General features: G+C 36.7%; 1 protein-coding gene and 1 non-coding gene across 7 annotated transcripts in view; one reads left to right on the top strand and one right to left on the bottom strand.

Moving 5' to 3' along the window:
• ANKS1B (ankyrin repeat and sterile alpha motif domain containing 1B) overlaps window positions 1–25,212 on the bottom strand; it is a 1,217,724-nt gene that overhangs the window by 1,008,394 nt on the left and 184,118 nt on the right. For all 6 annotated transcript variants that reach the window (XM_032645644.1, XM_032645646.1, XM_032645647.1 and 3 more), the window contains exons 4-5: window positions 19,546–19,842; window positions 8,702–8,777 (exon numbers count right to left, since the gene is read on the bottom strand). In XM_032645644.1, coding sequence (XP_032501535.1) covers window positions 8,702–8,777; window positions 19,546–19,842 — 373 coding nt within the window. The remainder of the gene's footprint in view (window positions 1–8,701; window positions 8,778–19,545; window positions 19,843–25,212) is intronic.
• On the top strand, window positions 13,061–13,164 carry LOC116761450. The gene has a single exon (XR_004352017.1). It is a non-coding gene; the product is annotated as a U6 spliceosomal RNA (small nuclear RNA).

Here is a 25,212-nt window from a genome sequence, read left to right as displayed (position 1 = left end):
TTTATTGTGAAGAGTATAATGTAGCAAACAGCAAAAAGTTTATAAACTTCCCAAATGTCTAAGCACAAACAAAGCCAGGTTTCAGGATCTAGCCTCAACAGTTAGTTCATTATAATAAAATTATTAGTATTTGCTTAAATTTTTATGGAAATGTGTTAACAGCACAAATTGAATTGGTTGCCTCATTTATTATATCATTGTGTTACATACCAAAGTTACATATACATGAAATTTTAACTTCACGTAAGAACAATCACAATGCAATAGTCTGCCAATACTTTTAACATTTTTACTGAGGAAAATAAACACACTAAATATAGTTTAAAACATAAAAGACTCACATCAGTTTTTAACAAGCATAAATTTGTATCCATGCCTTATTATTTGAATTTTATTTTATTTATTTTTGTATACAGCAGGCTCTTATTAGTTATCTATTTTATACATATTAATGTATATATGTCAATCCCAATCTCCCAATTCATCACACCACCACCACACCCACTCCCCACCACTTCCCCTCTCTGGTGTCCATACGTTTGTTCTCTATATCTGTGTCTCTATTTCTACTGTGCAAACTGGTTTATCTGTACCATTTTTCTAGGTTCCACATATATGCGTTAATATACGATATTTGTTTTTCTCTTTCTGACTTACTTCACTCTGTATGGCAGTCTCTAGATTCATCCACGTGTCTACAAATGACCCAATTTCGTTCCTTTTTATGGCTGAGTAATATTCCATTGTATATACATGTACCACATCTTTATCCATTTGTCTGTCAATAGGCATTTAGGTTGCTTCCATGACCTGGCTATTGTAAATAGTGCAACAATGAACATTGGGGTTTATGTGTCTATTTTTTTTTTTTACATCTTTATTGGAGTATAATTGCTTTACAATAGTGTGTTAGTTTCTGCTTTATAACAAAGTGAATCAGTTATACATATACATATGTTCCCATATCTCTTCCCTCTGGCGTCTCCTTCCCGCCCACCCCCTCTAGGTGGTCACAAAGCACCAAGCTGATTTCCCTGTGCTATGTGGCTGCTTCCCACTAGCTATCTATTTTACGTTTGGTAGTGTATATATGTCTGTGCCACTCTCTCACTCTGTCACAGCTTACCCTTCCCCCTCCTCATATCCTCAAGTCCATTCTCTAGTGGGTCTGTGTCTTTATTCCTGTCTTACCCTTAGGTTCTTCATGACATTTTTTTTTTTTAGATTCCATATACATGTGTTAGCATACGGTATTTGTCTTTCTCTTTCTGACTTACTTCACTCTGCATGACAGACTCTAGGTCCATCCACCTCACTATAAATAATTCAATTTCTTTTCTTTTTATGGCTGAGTAATATTCCATTGTATATATGTGCCACATCTTCTTTATCCAGTCATCCGATGATGGACACTTAGGTTGTTTCCATCTCCTGGCTATTGTAAATAGAGCTGCAATGAACATTTTGGAACATGACTCTTTCTGAAATGGTTTTCTCAGCGTATATGCCCAGTAGTGGGATTGCTTGGTCATATGGTAGTTCTATTTGTTGTTTTTTAAGGAACCTCCACACTGTTCTCCATTGGCTGTACCAACTCACATTCCCATCAGCAGTGCAAGACTGTTCCCTTTTCTCCACAACCTCTCCAGCATTTATTGTTTCTAGATTTTTTGATGATGGCCAATATGACCGGTGTGAGATGATATCTCATTGTAGTTTTGATTTGCACTTCTCTAATGATTAATAATGTTGAGCATTCTTTCATGTGTTTGTTGGCAGTCTGTGTATCTTCTTTGGAGAAATGTCTATTTAGGTCTTCTGCCCATTTTTGGATTGGGTTGTTTGTTTTTTGTTATTGAGCTGCAAGAGAGGCTTGTAAATTTTGGAGATTAATCCTTTGTCAGTTGCTTCATGAGCAAATATTTTCTCTCATTCTGAGGGTTGTCTTTTGGTCTTGTTTATGGTTTCCTTTGCTGTGCAAAAGCTGTGAAGTTTCATTAGGCCCCATTTGTTTATTTTTGTTTTTATTTCCACTTCTCTAGGAGGTGGGTCAAAAAGGACCTTGCTGTGATTTATGTCATAGAGTGTTCTGCCTATGTTTTCCTCTAAGAGTTTGATAGTTTCTGGCCTTATATTTAGGTATTTAATCTATTTTGAGCTTATTTTTCTCAGCACCACTTATTGAAGAGGCTGTCCTTTCTACAATGTACATTCCTGCCTCCTTTATCAAAGATAAGGTGACCATATGTGCGTGGGTGTATCTCTGGGCTTTCTATCCTGTTCCATGGATCTATATTTCTGTTTTTGTGCCAGTACCATACTGTCTTGATTACTGTAGCTTTGTAGTATAGTCTGAAATCAGGGAGCCTGATTCCTCCAGCTTCGTTTTTTGTTCTCAAGGTTGCTTTGGCTATTCGGGGTCTTTTGTGTTTCCATACAAATTGTGAAATTTTTTGTTCTAGTTCTGTGAAAAATACCAGCGGTAGTTTCATAGGGATTGCATTGAATCTGTAGATTGCTTTAGGTAGTAGAGTCATTTTCACAATGTTGATTCTTCCAATCCAAGAACATGGTATATCTCTCCATCTACTTGTATTGTCTTTCTTTCATCTGTGTCTCATAATTTTCTGCATACAGGTCTTTTGTTTCCTTAGGTAGTTTTATAACTAGATATTTTATTCTTTTTGTTACAATGGTAAATGGGAGTGTTTTCTTGATTTCACTTTCAGATTTTTCATCATTAGTGAAAAGGAATGCCAGAGATTTCTGTGCGTTAATTTTGTATCCTGTTACTTTACCAAATTCATTGATGACCTCTAGTAGATTTCTGGTAGCATCTTTAGGATTCTCTATGTATAGTATCATGTCATCTGCAAACAGTAACAGCTTTACTTCTTCTTTTCCGATTTGGATTCCTTTTACTTCCTTTTCTTCTCTGATTGCTGTGGCTAAAACTTCCAAAACTATGTTGAATAAGAGTGGGTAACCTTGTCTTATTCCTGATCTTAGTGGAAATGCTTTCAGTTTTTCACCATTGAGGATGATGTTGGCTGTGGGTTTGTCATATATGGCCTTTATTATGTTGAGGAAAGTTCCCTCTATGCCTACTTTCTGCAGGGTTTTTATCATAAATGGGTGTTGAATTTTGTCAGAAGCTTTCTCTGCATCTATTGAGATGATCATATGGTTTTTCTCCTTCAATTTGTTAATATGGTGTATCACATTGATTGATTTGCATATATTGAAGAATCCTTGCATTCCTGGAATAAACCCACTTGATCATAGTGTATGATCCTTTTAATGTGCTGTTGGATTCTGTTTGCTAGTATTTTCTTGAGGTTTTTGCATCTATGTTCATCAGTGATACTGGCTTGTAGTTTTCATTCTTTGTGACATCCTTGTCTGGTTTTGGTATCAGGGTGATGGTGGCCTCATAGAATGAGTTTCGGAGTGTTCCTCCCTCTGCTATATTTTGGAAGAGTTTGAGAAGGATAGGTGTTAGTTCTTCTCTAAATGTTTGATAGAATTCGCCTGAAAAGCTATCTGGTCCTGGGCTTTTGTTTGTTGGAAGATTTTTAATCACAGTTTCAATTTCAGTGCTTGTGATTGGTCTGTTCATATTTTCTATTTCTTCCTGATTCAGGCTTGGCAGGTTGTGCATTTCTAAGAATTTGTCCATTTCTTCCAGGTTGCCCATTTTATTGGCATAGAGATGCTTGTAGTAATGTCTCATGATCATTTGTATTTCTGCAGTTTCAGTTGTTACTTCTCCTTTTTCACTTCTAATTCTATTGATTTGAGTCTTCTCCCTTTTTTTCTTGATGAGTCTGGCTAACGGTTTATCAATTTTGTTTATCTTCTCAAAGAACCAGCTTTTAGTTTTATTGATCTTTGCTATCGATTCCTTCTTTTTCATTTATTTCTGGTCTAATCTTTATGGTTTCCTCCTTCTGCTAACTTTGGGGGTTTTTTGGTCTTCTTTCTCTAACTGCTTTAGGTGCAAGGTTAGGTTGTTTATTCTAGATGTTCCCTGTTTCTTGAGGTAGGATTGTATTGCTATAAACTTCCCTCTTAGAACTGCTTTTTCTGCATCCCATAGGTTTTGGGTCATCGTGTCTCCATTGTCATTTGTTTCTAGGTATTTTTTGAGTTCCTCTTTGATTTCTTCAGTGCACTTCATTATTAAGTAGTGTATTGTTTAGCCTCCATGTCTTTCTATTTTTTACAGATCTTTTCCTGTAATTGATATCTAGTCTCATAGTGTTGTGGTCGGAAAAGATACTTGATACAATTTCAATTTTCTTAAATTTACCAAGGCTTGATTTGTGACCCACGATATGATCTATCCTGGAGAATGTTCCATGAGCACTTGAGAAAAATGTGTATTCTGTTGTTTTTGGATAGAATGTCCTACAAATATCAATTAAATCCATCTTGTTTAATGTATCATTTAAAGCTTGTGTTTCCTTATTTATTTTCATTTTGGATGATCTGTCCATTGGTGAAAGTGGAGTGTTAAAGTCCCCTACTATGAATGTGTTACTGTCAATTTCCTCTATTTTGGCTGTTAGTATTTGCCTTATGTATTGAGGTGATCCTATGTTGGGTGCATAAATATTTACAATTGTTATATCTTCTTGGATCAATCCCTTGATCATTATATAGTGTCCTTCTTAGTCTCTTCTAATAGTCTTGATTTTAAAGTCTATTTTGTCTGATATGAGAATTGCTACTCCAGCTTTATTTTGGTTTCCATTTGCATGGAATATCTTTTTCCATCCCCTCACTTTCAGTCTGTATGTGTCTCTATGTCTGAAGTGGGTCTCCTGTAGACAGCATAGATATGGGTCTTGGTTTTGTATCCATTCAGCCAGTCTGTGTCTTTTGGTGGGAGCATTTAATCCATTTACATTGAAGTTAATTATCGATATGTATGTTCCTATTCCCATTTTCTTAATTGTTTTCGGTTTGTTATTGTAAGTGTTTTCCTTCTCTTGTGTTTCTTGCCTAGAGAAGATTCTTTAACATTTGTTGTAAAGCTGGTTTGGTGGTGCTGAACTCTCTCAGCTTTTGCTTGTCTGTAAAGGTTTTAATGTCTCCATCAAATCTGAATGAGATCCTTGCTGGGTAGAGTAATCTTGGTTGTAGGTTTTTCTCCTTCATCACTTTAAATATGTCCTGCCACTCCCTCTGGCTTGCAGAGTTTCTGCTGAAAGATCAGCTGTTAACCTTATGGGGATTCCCTTGTGTGTTATTTGTTGTTTTTCCCTTGCTGCTTTTAACATGCTTTCTTTGTATTTAATTTTTGACAGTTTGATTAATATGTGTCTTGGTGTATTTCTCCTTGGATTTATCCTGTATGGGACTCTCTGTGCTTCCTGGGCTTGATTAACTATTTCCTTTCCCATATTAAAGAAGTTTTCAACAATAATCTCTTCAAATATTTTCTCAGTCCCTTTCTTTTTCTATTCTTCTTCTGGAACCCCTATAATTCGAATGTTGGTGCGTTTAATGTTGTCCCAGAGGTCTCTGAGATTGTCCTTGGTTCTTTTCATTCTTTTTTCTTTATTCTGCTCTGCAGTAGTTATTTCCACTATTTTATCTTCCAGGTCGCTTATTCGTTCTTCTGCCTCAGTTATTCTGCTACTGATCCCTTCTAGAGTACTTTTAATTTCATTTATTGTGTTGTTCATCGTTGCTTGTTTCATCTTTAGTTCTTCTAGGTCCTTGTTAAATGTTTCTTGCATTTTCTCTATTCTGTTTCCAAGATTTTGGATCATCTTACTATCATTATTCTGAATTCTTTTCCAGGTAGACTGCCTATTTCCTCTTCATTTGTTAGGTCTGGTAGGTTTTTATCTTGCTCCTTCATCTTCTGTGTTTTTTTCTGTCTTCTCATTTTGCTTATCTTACTCTGCTTGGGGTCTCCTTTTTGCAGGCTGCAGGTTCGTAGCTCCCGTTGTTTTTGGCGTCTGTCCCCAGTGGCTAAAGTTGTTTCAGTGGGTTGTGTAGATTTCCTGGTGGAGGGGACTAGTGCCTCTGTTTTGCTGGGTGAGGCTGGATCTTGTCTTTCTGGTGGGCAGGTCCACGTCTGATGGTGTGTTTTGGGGTGTCTGTGGACTTATGATTTAAGCAGCCTCTCTGCTAATGGGTGGGGTTGTGTTCCTGTCTTTCTAGTTTTTTGGCATAGGGTGTCCAGCACTGTAGCTTGCTGGTCGTCGAGTGAAGCTGGGCGTTGGTGTCGAGATGGAGATATCTCGGAGATTTTTGCCATTTGATATTACATTGAGCTGGAAGGTCTCTTGTGGACCAGTGTCCTGAAGTTGGCTCTCCCACCTCAGAGGCACAGCACTGACTCCTGGCTGCAGTACCAAGAGCTTTTCATCCACACGGCTCAGAATAAAAGGGAGTAAAGTAGAAAGAAAGAAAGAAAGAGGATAAAATAAAATAAAATAAGATAAAATAAAGTCATTAAAATATAAAATATTCATAAAAAATTTTTTTAAGTAAAAAAAAAAGAAAAACAGACAGATAGAACCCTAGGACAAATGGTGTCAGCAAAGCTATACAGACAAAATCTCACACAGTAGCATACACATACACTCTCACAAAAAGAGGAAAAGGGGAAAAAATAATAAATCTTGCTCTCGAAGTCCACCTCCTCAATTTGGGATGATTTGTTGTCTATTCAGGTATTCCACAGATGCAGGGTACATCCACTTGATTGTGGAGGTTTAATCTGCTGCTCCTGAGGCTGCTGGGAGAGATTTCCTTTTCTCTTCTTTGTTTGCACAGCTCCCAGGGCTCAGCTTTGGATTTGGCCCCGCCTCTGCGTGTAGGTCACCGGAGGTAGTCTGTTCTTTGCTCCGACAGGATGGGGTTAAAGGAGCAGCTGATTCGGGGGCTCTGGCTCACTCAGGCCTGGGGGAGGGAGGGGTATGGAGTGTGGGGCGAGCCTGTGGCAGCAGAGGCCAGCATGACGTTGCACCAGCCTGAGATGCGCCGTGCGTTCTCCTGGGGAAGTTCTCCCTGGATCATGGGACCCTGGCAGTGGCAGGCTGCACAGGCTCCCCGGAAGGGGGGTGTGGATAGTGACCTGTGCTCACACACAGGCTTCTTGGTGGTGGCAGCAGCAGCCTTAGCATCTCATGCCCGTCTCTGGGGTCCGTGCTGTTAGCCGTGGCTCATGCCCGTCTCTGAAGCTCCTTTAAGCAGCACTCTTAATCCCCTCTCCTCAGGCACCAGGAAACAAAGAGGGAAGAAAAATCTCTTGCCTCTTCGGCAGGTCCAGACTTTTCCCCGGACTCCCTCCCGGCTAGCCGTGGTGCACTAACCCCCTGCAGGCTGTGTTCAGCCTACCAACCCCAGTCCTCTCCCTGCGCTCCGACCGAAGCCCGAGCCTCAGCTGCCAGCCCAGCCCGCCCTGGTGGTTGAGCAGACAAGCCTCTTAGGCTGGTGAGTGCCGGTCAGCACCGATCTTCTGTGCAGGAATCTCTCCGCTTTGCCCTCCGCACCCCTGTTGCTGTGCTCTCCTCCACGGCTCCGAAGCTTCCGCCCTCCGCCACCCGCAGTCTCCGCCCGCGAAGGGGCTTCCTAATGTGTGGAAACCTTTCCTCCTTCACAGCTCCCTCCCACTGGTGCAGGTCCCGTCCCTATCCTTTTGTCTCTGTTTATTCTTTTTTCTTTTGCCCTACCCAGTTACGTGGGGAGTTTCTTGCCTTTTGGGAGGTCTGAGGTCTTCTGCCAGCATTCAGTAGGTGTTCTGTAGGAGTTGTTCCACGTGTAGATGTATTTCTTATGTATTTGTGGGGAGGAAGGTGATCTCCGCGTCTTACTCTTCTGCCATCTCCCCCTCTCTCGCATGTGTCTTTTTGAATTATGGTTTTCTCTGGGTATATGCCCAGGTGTGGGATTGCTGGGTCATATGGTAATTCTATTTTTAGTTTTTTAAGGAACCTCCATGTTGTTCTCCATAGTGGCTGTAACAATTTACATTCCCCCCAACAGTGCACAAGGGTTCCCTTTTTTCCACACCCTCTCCATTATCCATGCCTTTTGATCTTAAAAAAATCTGACCTCAGTTCCAATTTTATTTCAGTCACAATATACATATGGAGACAAATAAGCCTACTTTGTTGTTCCTTGAAAGCTTTCCCTCTAAAAGGTTTCCTTTAAATCACTGCAGCTTACAAACAGTAACTACTCAGTTGATGAAGTAACTAGAAGAAGAATTTACCTGAAGGACAGGGAACTCTAATTTCTGCTTACCATTATTCACAATATAAAAACCTAGGGAAAGTAGTACGTTCTTTAATAAACCAAGTAATTGTCTTAACTTCACGGGGATCAGTTCCATCCTCCTATAGAAGGCAGACATTTCCTTTTCTTTTTGGTAGTTTCTATTTTAATGTGATTTAAGTGTTTAAAATTATAATTTCTAAAAGCTTTTTATTAAAGTATCTACTGAGTAAAGGAAGGTACACATTGTTATCAGTTTTTTTCCCTAAACATTGAGGCTCAATTCTACATGGTATGAATACGTACCTGCAATTTAGAGTGAAGGTAAGAAATGAGGGTGATTGTCAAGAAAAAAAAAAAAAGTGTCATTTTCCTTTGTCTACTCCTGAAATACAAATAGTTTTTGGTAAGATAAGCCCCATGGAGAATCAAGATAAGTTCCATGGAGAATCATGATAGTTACCTGTTTCTAATAGAACTCGCACAACATCTACCTTTCCAAACAAAGCTGCTTCATGAAGTGCACTCCCTTTTTCTGTCTGGAAAAAAAAAAAAAGAAGGAAAAAGAAGCACAGTTGCATTAGGAATGCTTAGGTTAAAAAATTCTGTCATTTTATGTATTCATACATATTCTCTGTAATCTTAGCACTCTGACAGAAAGGTAGTGTGAAATAAAGAAGAGATCCTAGAAACAAAACCCAAAAGCTTGAATGTGTGAAACACCTCTGCTTCTGTGTAGCCATTTGACCTTGTTATGTTGGTAATCTTCCTCATCATAGCATTTATAGTACTACATTATAATGTTATGTGATTGTCTATTCCCTTTAATAAACTGTAAGTTTAGTGGAAATGTAGACACCTATTTTTTTCATCATGGTATCACCAATGCCTAGAAAAGAGTACCTCAAAAATGTAGACATTTAAGAATTATTTTGAGGGTAAAAGGTAGAAGAAGGTAGGAACATAACATAGAAGACAAGAATATGTGAGTATTGCAGGGAGAGATTGGTTTCTGCCTTGAGGAAGATCAAGGAAGATTTCAAAGAGGAAGCTTTTTTAGCTATACATTAAAAAAATTTTTTTTCCTCTCAAGAATTTTAAAATGTCTACCAGGTCCTTAGCATGTGCACATGTCTCTGTGTGTTAAACTGAACACTGTCATCATGGCAACTTTGTCCTCTTGTACTAAAAGTAATCTCTAGTATGGGATTTTCATCTCAATACAAAAAAGAAATATCACTATAAAATAATATATAATGTAAAAATGTTTTTAATTAATAAAATATTATTGTATAATTAACCCAGTATAAAATGGTTTATAAATGCATTGTTAATGAGGCTTGAGGACCACTGAAGATATATCAACGTGATCTGAATTTATTGCCAAAAAGGCATAACTGAAATACACTTGATTTATAATTTTCTGGGTATGATATGTATAGACACTAATAAACATGGAAATAAAATAATTTATAAATATATATATAGCACTATACGAAAGGAAAATTAAACTGTAGAAACTTATGCAGCTCCTTAAAACAATGTTTCAATGTGTGGCATAAAAAGTTAATTTTTTTCACTCCCTAAAAAATATCCCTTGAAATAATCTAATTCTTCTCACTCTCATTCTATGTCTTTCAACCAACTTTCTTACTACTAATTTGATTTCCTTCAAATTTTCACAAAAGTTTGGACTTAATGTTAGAAAAACCCTTCCTGGAATAGCACACCTTAAAATTTTGAAAAACTAAACAGTATTTTAAATATAGAGATGAAAAGGAAAATGGAATTCCTCAGAGCCTGGGGAAGGGAATGAGGGACAGAAAGTATGAATCCAGGCATTGAGCACTGGAAGAAGAATTTGTTCAAGGAAATCTACCAATCCCTGATAGATTAGTACCTGGGCTTTAACCAAGGTGGGACTAGGAGGGGAGCAGGAGACAAAGTCTGAAGCTCAAGCAAGCTGAGAGGATAGATCAAGGACTCCTACAAAAATTAAAACCCCCAAAGAACAACAGCCGCAGTAAAAAAAAATAAAATAAAAATTAAAAACTTGTTACAAAAATCTGTTGCAGAGAGGGAAAGTAAGGTTTTAGCTCTAAACAGATTAGAATGACAGAAATAAATCCCACTGCTCTAAGAATTCCTACCCACAATTCTGTCCTCACAAGGGTTTGAGGCCAAAGTTAACACAATCTCTGTGCCCCTCAGAGCCAAAAATGTAGAATAAAGTGATTTGGGTTCATAGTACCAGAGGTAGACATAAATGCTTAGCAGAAGCAGATATAAGTCCTCTCTGAAAAAATACACTTTAAACTCAGGCCTCCAAGAGTTCCAAGAGTTAAAGCTTTGAAAAACACAAATTCAAATTTAGAAACCACTGAACGTGAAAGGAAGTAACCCACTATGAGTAAGAAATAGTAGAAACAAAAAAGAAGATAATGGACTTCCCTGGTGATGCAGTGGTTAAGAATCCACCTGTACAGTACAGTCCAACTATACTTTTGTTTGTACTATCCAACAGTACAGTCCAACTATACTTTTGGACTGTAAAAATTAGTCAATCTTTCCAAATCCATGGTTGATGTAATTAGCTTCTTTGATAAGAGAATGTGAGAATTGTCAAAATGGAATGGATCATTCTCATAAACTTAAGGGAAACAGTGGAACTAGGAACTATTTCCTGCTATCCCAGTATTATCACAAATAGTATAAAATTTAAATAGGTCAAATTTATAGACTTTTCCTTTTCAAAATATAGGTTAATTCCGTAATATTTTGTAATTTATCATCCCCTACCTTGAGTCAGCATCTATTATTCTCATTCAAATTACTTACTACCATTCTGTTCACCTCAGCACTCTCCCCCAAATCCACAATCCATAATTGACCAAACCTTGAAAAAACGTGTTCTCATGAAATAATATTTAGTCTAAAACATTCTAAAAGCAAGTGGAATGTATACAAAGAAATAACACTAGGACTTTCCTGGTGGAGCAGTGGTTAAGAACCTGCCTGCCAATCAATGCAGGGGACATGGGTTCGATCCCTGGTCTGGGAAGATCCCACATGCCGCGGAGCAACTAAATCTGTGCGCCACAACTACTGACCCTGCGCTCTAGAGCCCGCGAGCCACAACTTCTGAGCCCACATGCCACAACTACTGAAGCCCACATGCCCTAGAGCCCACGCACCACAACTACTGGGTCTGCATGCTGCAACTACTGAAGCTCACGCACCTAGAGCCCATGCTCCGCAACAAGAGAAAGCCTGCATGCAGCAACAAAGAGCCAACGCAGCCAAAATAAATAAATAAATAAAAAAGAAGGCAGTCTTAGGAGAGAGCTGACACTGGCTGTGGATGCAGGAGCAAATGGGCCCACAGCCCTCAGTGCCCCTAAAAAAAAAAAAAGAAATAACACTAAAATAGGTGAACCCAAATTTGGGGCCTGCTTTTCCAATGGATCAAATTTCTCCATTTCTTTAAAATTAATCATTTAAAATAAACATAGTTTCTGAATAGACAATTATGCAGTTGATAATATAGTAACACTTCAATATTTATACAGTAAACAGATATGAAGCACTCACAATGTCTTAGCACCTTTCAGGGGAAAAAAAAACCTCCAATCACAATTAGTGATGAAAACAGCTTAGTGAGAAGACATATATATCTTAATGCTGAATTGCTGATAAAAGCAAAAGAAATTCTCTCTCCAATTGGAAATGGCTATTAAAGTTAAGTCTCAGTAGCACCAAAACTGAGAAAAACAAACGGTAGGAAAAGGGGAGAGGATATAGAAAAGAATGTTCCTATTTTTAAGCCTTGGGTTTTAGCTTCCTTTTTGGTTTGGCTGTATGTATTTCCCTGATACATGAAAGCTCAATTATGCATTTAAAGAGATCTTTGTTATATTTTATCCAAAACCCCTGGATGTTTCAAAATGGCTTTTTGGGTTGTATTCTAAGAGTGCCAAAACAGCAGACAGAAAGGGGATGTGAGGATGTCAGTTTGCCTGCACTGGTTCCCCCTTCCAAATTTAACACTCTAACCATAGCCCTTCTGAAGCTTGCAAAAGAGAATGACCAGATAAAGGAAGACCAATTTTTTATTAAAGGAGAAAATAAATAGAACAAAGATATAAAGTGGTATTGTGATGATGATCAGTAGAGAAAATAGCACAGGTAGCAGGGGAAATAAAAACTATTGAGAAACAAGACCCACTACCAAAAGAAGTAACAACCAGTTAGTAAAGATAAACTTGATAGAGAAAAAAGAAGAAAAGCCAATGAGAACGGCATTTAACACAGAAGTAACAACCCCTGATGCCCTGTCTGGTACCAATTAGCCCTGTAGGCATCTCTTGGGATGAAAGGTAAGAATTTAAAAGATAAGAACATCCTAGCCTTTGTAAATGAATAAATGTCTAAACAACTTGAGAAGCAACAGATCCTTTGTACCCTACATTAGCTAGACTATATCCAGAGTACTGTGTTCAAGCGTGGATACTAAAGTTTCACAGGAACATCAACAGATTGGAATATGTCCAGAGAAGAACATCCCAAAACAAGAATCTAGAAAAACATCAGGTGAAGAATAGCTGAAAGTTATAAGTAGGTTTAGACTGGGGGTGGAAATGGCATAAGAGAAACAGGATGTGTCTTCAAAAAACTCAGAAATACCATTTCTCCTATTCTAAAGAAGATCTCTTCCTCTCCTCCTATTTAACTAGGGACTTCTGGCCAATGTCTTTACCTTTCCTATCTTCCTTCACTTCTGTCTCAGAGGAAGCATCCATTCCCCTCATTAAGGCTAATCCTCGTGCTCGCTTCAGCAGCACATATACTAAAATTGGAATGATACAGAGATTAGCATGGCCCCTGTGCAAGGATGACACACAAATTCATGAAGTGTTCCATATTTTTATTGCATAGCATAGGGAACTCTACTTAATATACTGTGGTAACCTAAATGGGAGGGAAGTCCAAAAGGGAGGGGATATCTGTATGTGTATGGCTGATTCATTTTGTTGTGCAGTGGAGGCTAACACAACATTGTAAAGCAACCATACTCCAATAAAATTTTGGACCATACTCCAAACTAATACAAACCATACTCCAGACTAATACAGAAGCAAAGGAAGAAGCAGGGAAACCAGCTAGGAGGCAAGAGATAATCAAGACTTGGGCTCTGGTGGTAGTAGTGAAGGGAATGAAAAGTACTGAAATTCTGGATATAGTTTGAGCACAAAGCCAATAAAATCTGATGAAGAACTAAATTAAAATGTGAAGAAACCCTAAAGTTTTGGGGCCAAACAACTAGAAGGACAGCGCTACCATTTGCTGAAATGGTGAATATTGGAAGATGGACCAATTTGGCGAGAAGGGGTTATGGAGGCTAAATACTCAGTTTTTGGAATGCTGAGTTTGGATGCCCATTAGCATCCAATAGACATGTCCAGCAGACACCTAATTTAGAGTTTATGGTAAGGTCCAGGATGAATAAATAAAATTTTTATTGTTAGATAAAGATGTCATTTGAAGCTGAGAGACTGGATGAAGCCAACTAGGAAGTAAGTAAAGACAGAGAAGAAAAGAGGTTTAAGTACTAAGACCTGGGAGACTCAGATGCTTAGAGACCAGGAAGATGAGAATGGTTAACCACAGAATAGGGACGTCACAGATTACATTATTAGTCCCTCCTATTGCATGCCCTCTGCCATACAACACTGCAGCTCTTTGCACTTATGTGGGTGGAGTATATTTCCCTACCCATTGATTTGGAGCTTGGTTTGTGACTTGCTTTAGCCAATGGATGATAGCTAACATGATGCAAGCAGAGGCCCAAAGTGTGCTTGCTTGGTTGGGCTTAGGCCATGCCCTGACTAGTCCCAGGAGGAAGATAATAAACACATGGAGCAGAGCTGCCCAGACTAACTTACAATATAAAACAAAGCTTCCCCAGCTGACCTGTAACTTAAGAATGAAAAAAAATGCTACTGCTTATGAATGTCTGAGATTTCTGTGCTTATCCTACAGCAGTATTGTGGCAATAGCTAAGAGAGAGTAACAGAGTTACAGAGTTCCAATGTAAAGGTTCATTGGGAAGGAATGAAAATAAAGCCTGGCTCAGGGAAAAGGAGTATGAATCTACAAAAGAGGACAGAAAACAGAAAGACTTAATTCTTAAGCAGCTAGTGATAACAGGTTCATGAGGCCTTGCAGATTTATCTAACTGCCACACTGAATGGCAGGCAATCAAAATCTTTGGCTCAACCTAAAATAACACTGAGAAGGAACAGCCAGTGAACTTACATGAGAACCAAGAGAGAGTGGTATCTCAGATGTCAAAAGAAAAAAGTGTTTCAAAGAGGAGGGAGAGATCAACTTTGTCAATGCTGATGATAAATCAAGTAAGATGAGGACTAAGAACTGGCTATGGATCTAACAATACAGCAATCATTAGTTACCTTCACCAAAGGAAAAAAACAAAGAATTTTTATAGAGTAATAGAGTTGGAACGGTTTCAACAGAGATGAAGGAAAGAATTTGATATGAGTAAAAACAAGTATTTTGCCATTTTTTTTTAGTCCTGTGGGTATTACTTCCTCTAGAATATGTTCTTTAATTTCACCTGTAGTCAGCAAGATAGATCTTTGCAGAGGGCTCTTTTAGAAACGTGACAAGAATGACCAGGTGTGGGATTATCACTACATTCACCAGAATGGTCAGTTACCCATTCTCTAGCTACTGCTAACAAAAATTGCTTGTAAGTCATTTTATTATGTGCATTAAGGCTACAATAAATTTCATTTTATTTAAAAATAAATATGTTGCCATAAAGAGGATCAGAGAAAGAAGAAGACAGCTAGAGGAAAATTCAGGTTCAAAGGAGAGGGTTTTTTAAAGATGGGAAATATTGCAATATCTTTGCGTCCTTCGGGAAATAATGCAGTTAAGAGGGGGAAAACATTGTATTAAAGAGGGAATATTTGCCAGAGCAATGTATCCCAAGTCAATAAGAGGGGATAGGAGCCAATGCACAAGTAGAGAAGTTAGCCTCAGATATAAGCCTAGAAAGTTAATTTAAAGCAAGGAAGGAAAGCAAATATACACATATTGGCAACTGTGGAGGTGAGAATATGTGATTGGTTCTGTTATCTCAGTGAAATGAAAGCAAAGTTGTAATCACAGAGGGATGACAATGAAGGAAGTGTTGAAGTTTTTGGAAAAGAGGAGAAATTTTAAAATAATCATCTCAAGAAGTAGAAGAGTAAGTGCAATCTTCTTGTTTTGGGCTTCCCTGGTGGCTCGGTGGTTAAGAATCTGCCTACCAATGCAGGGGACAAGGGTTCGAGTCCTGGGCCAGGAAGATCCCACATGCCGCGGAGCAACTAAGCCCATGTGCCACAACTACTGAGCCTGCACTCTAAAGCCCACATGCCACAATTACTGAAGCCCGCATGCCACAACTACTGAAGCCCACGTGCCACAACTACTGAAACCCATGTGCCACAACTACTGAAGCCCGTGCACCTAGAGCCCGTGTTCCGCAACAAGAGAAGCCGCCGCAATGAGAAGTCTGCGCACCACAATGAAGACTCAGTGCAGCCAAAAGTAAATAAATAAATAAAAATTAAAAAAAAAAGAGTAAATGAATTATTAAAATGTAATCTATCCATTTAGGCACATATTTCTCCTGCCACTGTAAGCACTTGGAGAGCAAAAACTATACCTTACTCAGCTTTGCACCTTAACAGCTCCTAGCATGCTAACTTGTACTCTTTACTATTAATTTTCTGTAACTTTACTTTCCTTTCCTTTTACATTCATATAAAACCCAATTTCTTAATATTATGCTAGTGCTTTAACTCTTTGAGTTTTAATAAGATAAACACACACAGTTAAAGCACTAGCATAATATGACACTATCACCACCTAGTTACCCAAAATCAGGTTTGAAATCCATAAAAATAATTGCTAATTTCAAAAGAATCATGCTAATTAAACCCTACTTTCTTAATATCTTAATACGATTGATTCTCTTTATTAAGAAATTTTTAATGCTAAAGGATTTATAAGTAAATATATACTATGAAATCAACCAAATAGGAATTAAATTATTTTGCTCACTAGCTCAAATAGGTGTTATAATTCAAATTTGCTCAGAAAGAAATGAAGCAGAAAACAAAACTTCTACAAAAAGTACAAACATAAATGCTGCATTTAAAAATATTTGTAATTAAAAGATCCTCCAAAGCCATCTCTAAATTTTGAAGAATTATTCATAATAACTTGAATGTAATTGAAGTCTATAAATGTAGTACTGTGATTTACCAAATAGGATTACTTTTAATACTGTTAACTTCCAACTAGTTAACAAATTAATGAATATTAAAGCCACTGAAACAATTTAAGGTTACTAATTGGTATGGTTCACTCTCAGCCAGTGAGAATATCAACAAATCTCTACTTCAAATTTAATATTAAAAAATGTTATAGTGAATCTGATGGTAAACCTAGGTGACAGTTAATTTGAATAACATTAAAAAATTAAATAATCACAAAAAAGGGTAATGAGATGCCAAAAAATGTTTTATATGAACAAAGCAATAATAATAAAAACAAAAAATCAACTAACACTAACTATAATGGAAGAGTCAAGTCATTGAGATGTATTGTAGAAATATGTTGTCAGCTCTGCTTCCTGGAACCTTCAAGATGAAATCATAGAGTGAGCATCAGTGAAAGAGGTATAGCAACCAAAATGTTGCCCATCCTGCTCAGGTACCTGCCCTGATGCTTCTGATTAAGTGTTCACATATTCTGAACATACTGTGTACCCTTTCATCTGATTTGTGAGTAACAAAACCAAATGCTATCAGTGGCCAAGTAGAAAAATCTAAAGGAATGAATCATAGAGAGAGGCTGAGATCTTAGAAGGTATATACCCCACCGGGAAGTATTTAAAATTCAACATTTTAAAACACTGTTTTAGCCAAATAATGCACATCTGCAAGCTAAATTACACCTAAAATTCAAAGTCCTTTTAGACTTTCAAGGTCTTCTTCAAACATCACTCTTCAATGTCTGCCCAAGTTCTCCCTCTTTAAATCTATATTTTTCTCACCTATATCTTCATAGCACTTCGGCCTAGCATTTATTTTAATATGTCATGTAACAGAAGTTATTCTTGCAAGTTTTTGTGTTCTCCACCAAATTTGGGGCACAGATCCTTTTTAATTCTCCAAAAGCACAAAATACAGTGTTTTACATAAAAAATATAAATTTATAAAATTGAATCTGAACTCTTACTTTTCTAGTCATGGGACATATAGTGAATTATTGATCTCAAACAGCCATAGTTAAAGTCCTTGGTTATAATGCAATCTGTGCAATAAAGTTTAGAAATATTCCAAAAGTGTTAATAAAAGCAATAAATCTAGATTAGAGAAATTCAACATTTAGACAATAAACATCTAGCTTATCATTAAACATACTTTAAAAAAGTAACTCTGTTAGTCACCTATAATAAATAGTAAACATGTATCTATCTCATTTCAATACCCCTTTGCAAGCAAAGTTGTTTTTTTCTTAAATATGAGGGCTAAAAAAAATTCTTGTGCATATTTTCAAGGCTGCCAAAGCAGAATAAGCAATTTAGAAAAGGTATTACAAATATCTAAATAACACAGGTAAAGGTCTAAGGAAAATTCTGATGCAGGGAGTCAGTCTGAAACCTAAGATTAGAAGGCCTAGGATTTTTAAAACTTAAAAAAACAACACACAAAAAACCCGAAAGACACAGTATTCAACCTCAACAATTCCTAGGAAAATAACCTCACAGTTGAGCACTAATTCCACCTTGAATGTGTAGATTTGTTTACAAAACTGTCTGCATTTATTGCCTCTGGCTATTCACACCCCTTTCATAATTCACACCCTCTTCTACTTGAAAGGTAGCGTCTGTTTTCCTACCCCTTGAATTTGGGATGCCTTTGTGACGTATTGCCCAATCAAACATGGCAAAAGACACAATACGTTTGTTCCAAAGCTAGACCTCAAGAGACCTTGTATAATCCTGTTTCTGTTTCTCTCTCTCTCTCTCTCCCTCTCTCTCTACCATGTGAACAAGCCCAAGGTGGACTGCTTGATTATGAAAGACACATAGCAGTCTCACGCATTACCCCAGGTAACAGCCAGTCACTCCCTGAATCACAGACACTTAATTGATTTACAACTGACCCAAGACACATGAGAGAGAGCCCAGTCAGGACAGAAGAACTGCCCATATAAGCTAAGACTAAACCATAACCTCAGAATTATAAACTAAATAAATGGCTATTGTGTTAAGCTGTTAAATTTTGGTACAGTTTACTATGCAGCAAAAGCTTATCAATATATAGGGGAGAAAAGTCACAATCTGACGGGAACCAAAAGGATCTCTGGAAGGTAAGTATGTTGCCAGTGACTTGGGGGCTAAAAAAAAACAGTCATAAAAGGAGAAAATGGTAAAAAAAAAAAAAAAAGCTAACCTTGGAATTAGGGCTAATGAGACAGATAACAAAAGCAAGTTGCTTTTCCTTGTGGAGAAACAAAACCTATCCAAATGTTATCTGTCCTTCAAAGCTCAACTCAAATCACACCTCCCAATAAACTTTTTTCTTATTGCCCTTAAGCATAGTGATCCTTCCTTTATTAGCCATGTATAGAGGTACATTATTGTGGAAAAAGGCCTGGACTTTAATCAGTAAGTCTAAATTCACATTCTGGGTTTACGAGCTATGTATCCTTAGGCAAGTTTCCTAGTCTTTGAATCTGATTCCTCATCTCTGTACTGGAATTTAATGGCTCTCAATCCCACAGGATAGCTGTGAGATTTGTATTCTAAATGTGTCGACATATTAAACACAAAGTACAACTCAAAAATGTTAAAGTGAATTTTGTTCCTTTCATTCATTCATTCAACTTCGACTGGACTGAATTACTGGTGTATGTCAGGCTGTGTGCTAGATACTGGGAGAAAGGAAACAATTACTAAGGAGACCACACACAACTGCCATCTAGTAATCATTTTTCATGTGTATAGCCCTCAAGGTAGAATGAGGTTAGAGATTATGCCTTATATTTCTTCATATTTCCCAGCTGTGTGGTGGGGTATTTTGAATTGAGTAGTTACAAAGATACATGTAGACCGTTTGACCAGTTAAAAAATGGTAAGATTTCTTCCTGTAAGTTTTAACATCTGTATCTCAAAGCAAAACAAGAGCACCATTGCTTTTGAAGCATAGCTAAAAGAAGACTCACTTGACAGCTCACATCCATTCCTGCTTCCAGCAGCACCTGAACAACTGCTTTGTGACCATTGCGTGCAGCAAGGTGTAGTGGTGTGTGCTTTCGAGTGTTGCAGCTCATTAAGTTAGGGTGTGCACTGATGATCATTTTGACCACTCTAAGCCGTCCATAGAGGGCTGCCAGGTCCAGAGGAGTTTCCAGCTTGCTGTTCCTGATGGTAGGATCAGTGAGCTCTTCCAGGAGAACAGCAACTACTTCTGAGTGTCCATACTGAGCTGCACAGTGTAGGGCAGTTTCATTTTCATTGTTCTGTTAAGACAAAGACACAAAGTGCAAGTTTTCAGAAATTCAATCCTTTATCAAAACCTATATACAGTCATTTAAAACCTGAGATGCTTTGAAAATGTAAGTTTAAGATTTATCTGTTTTAATAAGTATGCCTAATAGAATTTTATATTTGATACTAGTACCTATCATTTATTACACCAAAAATATCACATTTTATTTTTATTACTTCAAATGAAAAAATCAAACTTTTCCCTACACTATATATTCCAACTTCCAAGAGTGATAAATGATTTAGCCATGTTAGTCAGTAGCCCTGCTGGGCCCAGATGGTCAGTGTTATCTGCACTGTGCATCGTGCCTCCATGACATTTGTTAATGAGAGAGATTAATAAGAATTATAATACACTTTTAACAGACTGGCTTTCCAAAAGGTAGTTGAGATAGTACATTCTTTGATAATGAAAGATTTACAGAAAGGCTTCCCAAGTTGTTTCATTTTATCTTTCATTTAAGTATAAATCAGTGCTTCTTTTGCAAAGAGAATAAAGACATACTGGCCCTAAGATTAAACCATATCTTTTTGAAATATAATCATGGATTGAGAAGCAGACCATACCCATACCATACAAGTATCACAGTATTACACGTGTAGCTTATAAGTGTTTCAGTTGAAAATCAATGAGATTTCCCCAGGAATTTAGCAGAATAAAAAATGTTAAAATGGAGAAAACTGAACCCAGTTGCAAGGGAGATGTACCCTTTCAGATTCTTTGGGCAGATGGTGTAGGTATATGCAGTATGACTATGTCAGGAGGCAGAAGGGTCAATCAGGAGAAATGTGAACAAGAAATTTTAGTAACAAAAATGCAATGTCCTAAATGAGGGTTCTAGGGAGCAAGGGAGAATTTCATCATCAGAGTCATTATCATAGCTATCACTATGTGCCAGGTACAGTTGCATTTCATGTTTACTCATCTAATCCTCACTAGGAGATAAATATTATTATCATTATCCCCATTTTACAGATGAGGTAACTGAGGTAGTAAGTAGCTGAATAACTGCCCTTCAATTATACAGCCATTTAGTATTGAGGCCAGAATTTGAACCTAAATAGCCTAGACCCAAAGTTGGTACTTTTAATACCATCTTCCACAATAGAAACTATTACTACTACCATTTGCTGAGTGTCTAAGAACTTTACATACATTGTCTCCTTTAACTCTTACAAATGATCCTACAAGATTGGTATTAACATCTCCACTTCACGGATGAGGAAACTAAAATACAAAAAAGTTAAATTACATGCCCAAGCAGATTCAGTATCTTTTGGAACCTGTATCCATCAGAATCAAAAACTCATTTATGCTCTTTCCACTGTACCACACTGCCTGCCATGTGTTTCTTTATTGCCAAAGAAGAAAAACATGGAGCTAGTAATCTGAAAGCAGAATTTCTATAGATTTTTCCCAAAAGAACACCAACTGAGTTGAAATAGGAAGTAGCTGCTTAGATAGCTGTTCTAAGGGTACAAACCCAAACAAATCTTATCGTTCCAGAAAGTAACTCAGCCTTGCTCTGGATGATAAAACAATGCAGATAAGTAAGTTGAGAGTAGAGAGAAGATTTGAAAACTTAAAAAGAGGAGTGATGGGGGAAAAAAAGCACAGAAAAGTCTTCTTACTACTTTACTTTTCCAAAACAAGTATCAGAAGAGGGCATTTGAAGGCCAAACGCAAAGGAAAAGCTACTCCTTGAAGACAGTCAACAAAAAGTTAAGATCTGACAGATGGGGAATCTAGCTGGAGGTATTGTTTTTTCCAGCATTTTGGGGGAGCCATTCCTGTTCTTAGTTTAAATGTGTTATCATAGTCTATTTCCTCACAGACTGACAACATAGAGGCTTGCACTCCCTGATTTTATTATCTGGCCAAGTTTTATAAACCTGATTTAAAAATCAATCTTATTACCTTAAACCATGAAAATATGATATAGAAATATGCCTCCTGACCAAACCAAATTTCCCGTTGGTTGAAAAGAGATTCAATCTCATTTTTTAAGATATACTACCTCTTTGAGGAAAAGAAAAGTAAATGATGAAACAATACCTCAAAGACCTCTTTACCTTTGCAAAGGCCTTAGCCTAGGAAATTATAAGTGCAAAATTGAAATTTTTCTATTAACTCCAGTTATCACTGTTCAGATCTCAAGAAAAAATTATTTAAATCATTCAAGTCTTACTCAGGAGAAAATGTTCATAGAGTTTATCTGTAATATCGAACACACACTTGGCTTGTCACGTCAGTGAAGACCACAACTGTGCTACCTTTACAAAAAGGCATGGTTGTATACTCATGTCCATACTCACTAGTGGTCTAACAAAATCCAATTTGAAATAAATAGGCTGTGATAAAGCACTAATTAATAATTGCTAGTATGTCTACATTAAATATTCTTAAACTGTTTTGAATTCCTTCTTTTTTACCAGATGAGTGTTCTCTGAAAAATTAGGACACTTCCAGACAATGGGTGGCAGTATGAAACTGGCTAACAAAAGTTATTTACCAAAGATCTTACTTCGAAGTCAAACTAATGGAAACTATCTAACACTAGCTGGATTTGAGTTCTGGTGAATGGCAAGGGAATATACTTATGAGATAAGGCTCCTCTGGTTTTTGCTCTAATGTTAAAATACAGAAAAAAAGAGGAAGAGAAGGTGGACGAAAAGGAAAGAGGAAGGAAAGGCAGGAGGGAAAGGAATATACAGAGAAATATAAATTGAAAACACACATAACATCAGAAGAAAGGAAATAAACCTGTTGACAAAAGACAGGAAGGATGTGGCAATTATAAAAATCAGGGCAGAGTCCACTTTATTTTCAAAGTTATGTCACCCTAAGTTGACCACTAATTCTAAGACAGTATAAAATGGTGATCCAGGTTGAAGTGCTAACATGTACTTATTAGCAACAATAAATCACTCTATCTCTCTTAACTTATCTTACTGTAAAATTAGAATATTATCTTCCCTATAACCTTAGAATACAGCTTATAAACCAAAAAAGATAACATATAGGAAAATGCCTTATAAGCTTTAAACATTAAAACATAAGGTAGAATTACTTTTAAAGAAAGTTGTATTAGAAACCAAAGACAGCATTCAGAAATCAGAATGAAACCCTGACAGTTATGCATAATTTTAACATTATAACATAGTGTATTACTGGTTAAAAGCTTGGGCTTTGGATCAGAAAAACCTGAATTCAAATACTGGCTGCATTTTTTAGAAGCTATGATATCATGGGCAAGTTACTTAATCTCTCTAAGGTACTTTCCCCATATATAAGGTAGGAACAGTAATTAACACCTACCTCATCAGGCTGTGGTAGAGCTTAGAAAGATAATGTAGATGAAGTACTCTGCACAATGCCTGGCATATAGTAAACACTCCATAAGTGATAGGATTTACCACTTAGAATACCAGTGTGCTATTGTGGAGGGCTCTGGAATTACAGAGATCTGAATACAAGTCTGTTTAAGTCACTCAGTAATGTGTGAACTTAGAAGAGTTACTTAGCTTTACTGAGCCTGATTTCCCATCTATAAAATGGAAGTGATAAAAATCACTTCAGAGGATTGCGAGAACTAAGTAAATAACATATCACAGGTAAAAGTGCTTAGCACAGTGCCTGGTTATCATAGGTCTCAATAAATGTTCATTACCATTTTCATTCCTGCCCTCTATTGCTTAAATACATAAAGGCTTATAATTAATTAGCATATTTCTGTCCCATTCATGGGGAAAAAAGAAATAAAGCTAAAATCAGAATTTACCTGTGAAAACAAAATTCCGACATCAGAAACTTTTAGAAGAAATGACATTGAATGAGAACTATGTCAGCACTAAAAGCATATATACATAGTAACAAACAAAAAATACTGAAAGCATGGTATTAAAAACCTCAAGAAATTTCAACTTGTTTCCAATAGAAACCACAACATAAAGCAAAAGAAGTGAAAAAGGAATTCTGAAGTCCAATCACCTCAAAAAAACCTTTTTTATATTTAAATTTATTCAACATCACAAGAAATAACTGTTTCTCTTTAAAACACACCATTACAGTTATATGCCATTTAAAATATTCAGCTTTCAAATGTAAATAAATTCTAGGGTTTTTCTTTCTTATTTTCATGTCATTTAAAAAATATTGTTTGAAGAAACTAACATTCCCTTGCTTAACCTTGGTTTGTTTTTCCATCTTATTATTTCAGGTTTGCTTTGGGGCATTCAGACAGTTTTAAGAATAACCACCAGATGGCTCATTCCACAAATGATCTTTTAACTTGGTTTTCTGAGGCACAGTCAGCATTCTCATAAATTTCCTTTTAGCATGATATGCCAATAAAGATACCCATATCTGTCATTTTTTATAGATTTGAATTAATGAGTGTATTCTCATAAAAATATTCTGTATTTTGTAACCTGTAAACACATTTTATTGTGATAAATATTAATGACAGTGTTCCAATTAATAAAACATTTTTCTTGATTAGTTCTTTATACAACTGCCTTTTGATGTAAGAAAAATATATACATTTTTATTCCCTTTGCTGTTCACAGCTGGCAAGTGCTACTTTTTATTCTTTAATCTGAATTTCAGTCAAAGGTCTGCAAAGTCTGTATCCATTTGAACAATATGCTAATTGTACTTCATTAGATGCGCTTACCCTGGAGTAACCTACTTCCATTGATATTGGATAACTGCCAACCTGCAGCTTAATGCCATATTTGTAATTCAGTTGTTGGACTACATGCTGGTTTTCAAATATGGTTTTACAAAATGGGAACAGTAGGGGGCATTCAGAGCTCAAGATGTTTGTTAATACTGTACTAGAGGACTGATTTTTACTTTCTGGAATCTGTGGTCTTATTTATTTAGAATACCGAGAATGGCATTACTTTTTAAATATATGCATTATATGTAACATGGATACTATGTACTTGTAAATATTTTGACTTTATCTATCAGTAACGTCCTGCTGCTTTTTTTTTTACTCAACTTACTCTGGGCGGGTGTGTGTGTGTGTGTGTGTGTGTGTGTGTATGTGTGTGTGTGTGTATATATATATATATATATATATATATATACATACATATATGTATGTGTAGATATAGATATAATCTCTACATATACAGGAAATTTTTAATTTAATGTGTGACTAGCAACTGTATACATTGTATTTTGCATTTTAATTCACAAAATTGTACTTAATGTGAAAGTGCTACGTAAATGGTAAAGCATTATGCAAATGATAGTTGTCACCATTTTAGCATTTAAAATTTTATTACGAAAAACTAATTCACATTACAAATGTGAATTGTTATATCTTTAA

Source organism: Phocoena sinus, chromosome 10 (assembly GCF_008692025.1).
Source record: "Phocoena sinus isolate mPhoSin1 chromosome 10, mPhoSin1.pri, whole genome shotgun sequence".
NCBI classification, from domain to species: Eukaryota; Metazoa; Chordata; class Mammalia; order Artiodactyla; family Phocoenidae; genus Phocoena; species Phocoena sinus.
This window is presented reverse-complemented; position numbering and strand designations above follow the sequence as displayed.